Source organism: Macrotis lagotis, chromosome 1 (genome assembly GCF_037893015.1).
Source record: "Macrotis lagotis isolate mMagLag1 chromosome 1, bilby.v1.9.chrom.fasta, whole genome shotgun sequence".
Lineage (NCBI taxonomy): Eukaryota > Metazoa > Chordata > Mammalia > Peramelemorphia > Peramelidae > Macrotis > Macrotis lagotis.
In genome coordinates this window covers 507609648-507617234 of record NC_133658.1, presented here as the reverse complement: position 1 = coordinate 507617234, position 7587 = coordinate 507609648, and the positions used below count along the sequence as shown (strand labels likewise).

The 7587-nt window shown below is 46.9% G+C and overlaps 1 protein-coding gene across 2 annotated transcripts; it reads left to right on the top strand.

Moving 5' to 3' along the window:
* Window positions 1-1401: 1401 nt before the first annotated feature.
* OLIG2 (oligodendrocyte transcription factor 2) lies at window positions 1402-3676 on the top strand. 2 transcript variants are annotated; one of them, XM_074232527.1, is made up of 2 exons: window positions 1402-1623; window positions 1702-3676. In XM_074232527.1, exons 1-2 carry the CDS (start codon window positions 1443-1445, stop codon window positions 2427-2429), a joined length of 909 nt encoding a protein of 302 aa, XP_074088628.1. In that variant the 5' UTR covers window positions 1402-1442; the 3' UTR covers window positions 2430-3676. The 2 variants fall into 2 exon arrangements, with proteins under 2 accessions (XP_074088628.1, XP_074088621.1); XM_074232520.1 differs by having other exon boundaries at window positions 1402-3676.
* The last annotated feature ends 3911 nt before the right edge of the window (window positions 3677-7587 follow it).

The following is a 7587-nucleotide window of genomic DNA, read 5'->3' as shown; positions in this document are numbered from 1 at the left end:
TAACATTGTTCTCCTTCCCCCAACCCCCCTCCTCAACCTCGGCTGTTGCCGGCTGATGTGCCTATAAAAACCCGTCGAGACCCTAAAGGTGCTGAATATCATTACAGCTCTGACACAACGCCCATCGCCAAGCGCCCAGAGCGGATCCCGGCTTCCCCTGGCTGCACCTTGTAGAGATCGCCTGGAAAAAAAAAAACAAAACTAGTAAGTGTCGGCCGCCAGTCAAGCCCCAAACCCTCACCCCACCCCACTCTCTCCCCTCGCCTAACAGCCCCCCCCCCCCCCATCCCACCTCTATCCGGATATCTGACATCGATCCAGGGGAAATTCTCAGTTTACTCAGCTCAGACCCGGAGTTTGGGGCTGAACTCGAGACTAAATGTGTCTAACCTAGAAGTAGAGGGTGGAGGGAGGCTACCTTCTCAGCATGGCATCACCCTTTTCTTCTACCCTGATGACATTTCTGTCCTCATCCCACCCCCAAAAGCAAGGAATAGCAAAGAACTGCTTCAGTTTTTGCGTGTCCCTGTCACCTTGAGTAGCGGACAGGATGAAGAATAGAAAGCGGAGCATGTGCGTGTGTGTGTAGTGGGGTGCCGATAAGGGCCAATACAGCAGCAAAACATTCTGCTGTTCAGATTAGGTTCCCTAAGGAAGAGCGAGGCAGAGCCTTCCTCTCTTAGGACCCTCACTCCTCCAGCCAACTGCCCCGACCTCTCCATCACTTAGGGGAAGTAACCGCTTTTAACCTAAAGCCGGTTCTCCCTCCTTGACATAATCTCCCTCCCTTTCTCGATCAGTGGTGACCACCCCCCACCCCTAACATACACACACACACACACACACACACACATTCTCCTAAGGTAAATCCTGCGCGCTGCACTGGACGGTGGCTTGTAACGAGATCCACTAAGAGAGAGATGGAGAATAACAAGGAGAGGACGCCTGACGGCAGTGAGGGAGGTGGGGGCCGGGGGATGAAGAGAAAAAGCAGCGGAGTCGCCGGTGTGTTGTGTGTTGCCAGAAAGGGAGTAGAAGCCAGGCTGGTGACAGCTACTGCGCCGCTGCTCTCCCTGCTCCCGCTGCTCAGCTGCGGCGGGCGCTGGGGGTTTTCCTTTACTGACTTGGGATTCTCTTTCTTGCACTCCCCCCCCTCCTCTCCGCAGGAGGCGTGCGAAGCGGCTTGGCGGGCGGTGACTGCGGCTGCGAGAGGGAGTTCGTGGAGAGACCGGTGCGGGGTGTGTGCGTGTGTGTGTGTGTGTGTGTGTGAGTGTGTGTGTGCGTGCGTGTCTGTCTGTGTGTGTGAGTGTGTGTGTTTGTGTGCGTGCGTGTCTGTGCGTGTCTGTGTGTGTGCGTGCGTGTCTCTGTGTGTGTGTGTGTGTGTGTGTGTGTGTGTGTGTGTGTGTGTGCGCGCGCGCGCGCGTGGCGGCCGCCCAGGGGACATGGACTCGGATGGCAGCCTGGCGTCCAGCCGCCCGTCCTCACCGGAGCCGGACGACCTCTTCCTCGCCGCCCGGAGCAAGGGCGGCAGCGGCGCGGGCGGCGGCGGCTTCTCCGGGGGCGCCGTCTCCTCCTCCACCCCGAGCGACGGGCCGCTCGAGCCGGGCGCGGAGCTCCGGGGCGCCCCGGGCGCGGCGGGCGCGCACCCCGCCGACAGGCCGGGCGGCGGCTGCTTCAAGTCCTCGTCCTCCTCCGCCTCTTCCTCCTCTTCCAGCTCCTCGTCGTCCTCGGTCGCGTCCTCCACCAAGAAGGACAAGAAGCAGATGACGGAGCCGGAGCTGCAGCAGCTGCGGCTCAAGATCAACAGCCGCGAGCGCAAGCGCATGCACGACCTCAACATCGCCATGGACGGGCTGCGGGAGGTCATGCCCTACGCGCACGGGCCCTCGGTGCGCAAGCTCTCCAAGATCGCCACGCTGCTCCTGGCCCGCAACTACATCCTCATGCTCACCAACTCCCTCGAGGAGATGAAGCGCCTGGTCAGCGAGATCTACGGCGGCCACCACGCCGGCTTCCACCCCTCGGCCTGCGGCAGCTTGGCCCACTCGGCGCCCCTGCAGGCGGCCGCGGCGCACCCGGCGGCGGCCGCGGCGCACGCCTCCCACCACCCCGCCGTGCATCACCCGATCCTGCCACCCGCCGCCGCCGCCGCCGCCGCCGCCGCCGCCGCGGCCGCCGTCTCCAGTGCCTCCCTCCCGGGCTCCGGCCTCTCCGCAGTCAGCTCCATCCGACCCCCGCACGGCTTACTCAAGTCCCCCCCGGCCTCCGTGGCCGCCCCGTTGGGGAGCGGCGGCGGAGGCGGCGGCGGTTTCCAGCACTGGGGGGGGATGCCCTGCCCGTGTAGCATGTGCCAGGTGCCGCCGCCCCACCACCACGTCTCCGCTATGAGCACCGCCAGCCTCCCCAGACTCACCTCCGACGCCAAATGAGCGCGGCCAGAGCCGTCGGGGGCTTTGGAAAGGGCCCCGGGTGCGGACGGAGACAGTGGGGAGCAGAACCTGCTCCATCCGGGGAGCATTTTGCTGGAGAAAAGGGGGGGGGGGAAAGGATGAAGGCCCCTGGACTGTGCCTCTCCAAGGAACGGAAGAAGCAAGAGGCCCCGGTTGCAAGGGTCGGTGACCTTTTCCCTTTCCCCCCACAAACAAAACGCTAGTTTGATAAGGCTATTTAAAGCAGGCACTGGCAACTTCCACTTCCACGTTTCTCTCTCTTCACCCGGCAAGACACCGCTTCTTCACTGATGACTGAAGCCGAACGAGATCTGACCACACTTGCACCAGTTTTTTAATCTCTTCCTCCCCTACTTTCTTCTTGCTATGGATCATTAGGCCAGACACACAGGAAAAGTTAGCCAGAGGCGGGTTAAGATTTGGTTGCAACAGGCAGACTTGGACACACACACACACACTCTTTACGAGTTATCTTAGCCTCCCCCTTATAAAGGAGAAGTTGGAAGACGGTATTCTGTACAGCGCATACTTATTCTTTCCATTTTCAGTAACTGTGTACACCCACAACTCACCGTGAATTATGGCAGCTTTTTCTTTGTCGTCGTTTTGTTGTACCCAGCGTTGTCCTCGTTGATTTGATTTCGTCGCTGTTGACTTTTTTTCTAAAAATGTGAATTTGCTTTTTCAAAAGAGGAGAAGCTTGATAGGCAAAGTGAGAACAGAAGAAGCTTTTGAACTAGAGTGAACAAAACGGTTAATGCCTTTTTGGTGGTGTTCTTATATTTTCTTAAAAGGCATTTTACTCCTCTCTTCCTACCTTTTCTTTGAAGGTGGTTAGGTTTCTTGGTTTCTTACCTGAAGTTCGATATCCAGTAGTTTGAAAGAACTAAAAAGTTGTTGCTGTAAATGTAGTCTAAGTAATTTTTTTTAAAATTTCTCTTGTGAAGTTGTAAATATAATGTCAGATGATGAAATGTGTTCCTTTTTTGCTGGAGCTTTCTGTTCGTACACGTATGCTGTATGAGGCTCGTGGATGTCTAAAGTTTTCTTTTTATTAATGTTTTCTTTAGACCACATTTAACAAACTTATGACAAACCTTCAGTGTGCTTTCTATAGCAAAACAGAACAAAAGAGAATTCCACATTACCTTGCTGTAATACTTAGTGCTGGGCTTCTTAGCATCTGCAATATAACACCACTTTTCTTATCGCTGCTCCCTGCAGAGATTTTATCATCTGTTTTATTTTTGTAAAAAAAATGCTAAATAATATTTATTACTTGTTTGGTTGCAAAACATAAATGATCAACTGTTGAAATTTTAAATAAAAGACACATTTTAATAAGTGGCAGGTTTTCCTCATCTGTTTGTAACATGAGAAATTCTTGGGAAGCTATATTGCACAGAAGTTCAGACTTTGAACAGGGAAGGAGAAAGGCACCTGACATTCAGGATCATTTAGAACTCCGTTCCCAGAATTGATCAAATTTTTTCAACATTCCTCTCACATTCTAGAAAGATATATATATATATATATATATATATATATATATATATATATATATATATATATCCAGATTAGATTTAGAAACTGAATTTAGGCTCCTTCAAACTTCAATGACAATTGATTGGGATTATTATTTGATCTTCTATGAGATCCAAATATAAGCCCAATGTGAGCATGGAAACGAGATGGAACTCATCGAATTTTTAAAAGTAGCAAGAAAGTCATTAACTTTTTTTTGTCAAATTCGTTGTTAAGCCATCTTTTTGGTTCTCAGAACAATCTTCAGATAGCTTCATTGGGAGGAATTCTGAGTCTCCGTTTACCCCTTTTTAGTTTCCTGTCAATTTATTGGGTTCCTCCATCACCATCAGAGGATAATTTAATAAATCGTAAATACAAATATAGGTAGTGTTACACAAAAACATCTCATCAAATTATTAAATGCTCTCTTCCTATTTTGGACCAGAAATCCACCTCTCTGGATCTGTAAAACAGGATTGTGGTTTCTTCATCTTCTTTTCCTTCTCCTAATTTAAAGAATTTGCCACAGAGGAGTATCCTTCTGCTTCTGCCACGTTCCAAGCTTTTTTTCTTTTGATTCGAATTTAAATTCAGATCCCCCAGACCAGCAGCCAAACATGTTAGGTGATTCCCATCCCAGCAGATAAGGGAGGAAAGTTTAATTAGATGAGAGAGAGAGAGAGAGATGGATGGATGAATGGATAGGTGACCTTTTAAAAAATTCATTTGATTCCCAAATTGTTTTCAAAGTTAAAATTATGCTGTTCTTAAGAACATGGACCTAAGTAACATTCTGTCCTGCACATAATATCTTAGTAAATTTTGTTGTTGCTGAGATGGTATCAGTGCCAACTTTGTCTCCCCAATTGCAGCCATTTCTTTTTCCTTACTCCATAGCACAGCCCTCAGTCAAATCTATCTTCCATTCTTGAGTTAGCAATTGGGGGGGGGGGGGGGCTGGGAGTGGAAATCAAACGAAAATATTATGCAACCTAAGAATTTCCAGGAGATACAAAAAAAAAGAATTTGATTCATGAAAATCAAAGAATAAAGAAAAACTCTTTACACCAGTCAGGTAACCCAAAAAACAACTCATGCATTCATTTTCCTGGCCCTGGTTAGCTGAACTTGTCTCTGGAACAGAAGAGTGAGTATATGGGAGTATTTCCTTTCCTGACAAATTGGGAGACATTCTGGGAGTGGGCCTGGGGGGGGGGGGGATTCAAGCACTCATTAGGAAATGTTCATTGATGGAGAGATTTTGGGGTTTTTTTTAAATAAATGACTTTTCTTTTAACAGTAGGAAAAATAAATAACAAGGGGGCAGTTTGTGAACCAATTTGAAGGAAATGTTTTACTTTTAAGTATCATTTTCAGAGAATGATTTAGGAGTCACCAGTCTAGCATGGCTCTCTGGTTTCAAAAGGATGAGTCCTAAACAGGAGGCATTTAGTCTTTCCAAATGAAGCACACCTTATTAAGAGGTGGGGTGGGGAAGGGGTTCAGGCAAGGAAAGGCAAGTAAAAGGAGTGAGAGAGACTTAATTTTTCTTAAAGTTCCATTTTGAAAGGAACCTGAGAAAAAATCAGAAATGTTACAAGCTCATTCTCCATTAACTATTCTATTGGCTGGAAAGAGACTGGAGACAGTGGACAGGGAAAGTAGGGAATCTGGGTAAATAAGAAATGATCTCTGGTTTGTTTATTTTTTCTATTGAACTATTTCTTGGCCCCTTCCTTGGGCTAGATAGGGTGGAAGTCAGGTTATTGAAGGGAACCAACACAGGCCCACCCAAGCTCCCATCCAGCTTCCTTCCAATTCAGAGCAGCCTTCCTCCACTAAATATAAAGAGGCAAAGGGTGTCCCGCCAGCACACATAAGACTGCCCTGCCCTCACTGTGCCAGCAAGTCCGATGCCTCAGATCTATTCTTTGAGCAACTCTGCAAAACTGGGACTCTACCCAATCTCAAGCCGCCCAGGCACAGCCACCCAGGGGCTATAAGAAGTTGAAATCAGCTGAAGGAAGACATTTGAAACCTCAACGATATTTGCCCTAATTCCTCTTAGCTACTCCTCTCCATCCTTGATATTCCTTCTATGGACTCTTCCCTCTCCTTCCCCCCACTGCCTCCTTCCTTCTCTAAGTCTGTCTCTGTCTCCCTCTTTTGGTCTCTGTCTGTGTCTCTGTCTGTGTCTCTGTGTCTCTGTCTTTGTCTCTCTCCCTTCCTCCAGGAGTCAAAGACCAGTTAAATTGTCAAGGTGTTTGTTTATATGTCTATGGGGGAGGGGAAATGGAGGGAAAAGAAAGGAAGGGGGCTTGTGGGAGGGGGGGGAGTGTTTAATAGAGATGACTTGGAGAACTGAATGGTGCCTCAGCTAGAAATTTGACAGGAAAGGAAAGGATGTCCTGTATTTTATATGGGGGAACAGTTGTCTATTGTCTGTAGCAACTAGCTCAGTCTACTGCAAGATAGATGTATGAACCCTATGGGTCTCCTCCACTAACTCTCCCCTCTCCTTTACAGAACTGCAGAGGGACTCTTCTTCCTTACTGTCATCCTTACAGGATCCCAGGACTAGTGCATGACATCCCTTGGACCCCAGGAGAGCACCTACCAATCTAAAGTCTAGCATATCCTCAGGGTGTGTGCAGGTAGAAATCATCCCTCTTTTCTTCAGTCTTCCCCAAGGGTAGACTCACTTCTTCTGGATCACTTGGAAGATTATGAAGCAACATTCTCAGAGGTTAGGTACACTGAATTCCAGAAACCACATTTTCCATCTCTTGTGAACACAAAGTTTTAGTACTGTTTAATTATTATAAATTATTACTTTTTAGGATTCCCATGAACAAAAATATGTGCCTAGGAGCAAAACAAACCTATAATGCAAGTCATTTAAGTAACTGTACCTGTGTCTTAGAAAACAATTAGTAAATATTTTATAATGCAATTTCTAAACAATGCCCTCCAAATTGTAGTTATGTTTTCAGTTCCACTGAAGTCTAGGAAGGTTAGGAGAGCTTGAAGGTATATTTTGCTTATTCAGGTGCCCAAATATATCAACCATCCAGTACAATCTGACTAAAACAGACTTTCCTCTGGGACTAGAATCAATAAGAATCTTCTGACTTCAATGGAGCAAGATTATAAAATCTAGAAGTCACAAAATTTGTAGATTATTTTGTTAACCTTAATCTACCATTTGACTCATTAAAGTTTAAAATTGCAGTGAGATTTTTGGCATACCCTAGATATTTACTTTTCCTGTGGTCTAGGAATATACTTAGTAATTTATTTCTTATAAATTTGAAATTCCTTTCTCATCTGGCAATTATTAATCTCAAGCAATTATTCCATTTCATTAAATAGTATTTTTGAAATATCTTTTTTCAATAGTGATTGCTCTTATTTTTGTGTATCTAAATAAGTAGTAAAATTATTACATATAATTCATTAACACATATAATCAGTAATAAACATAAATGTATTATAACTGGTGACCATTATGACAACCCTGGTTATCTAAAACCAACCAAGAGATATGTCTGGAGACTTTGGCTAGTAACAGTCTCAAATAATTCAACTGACTCTCAAAAGTAATTTCTAC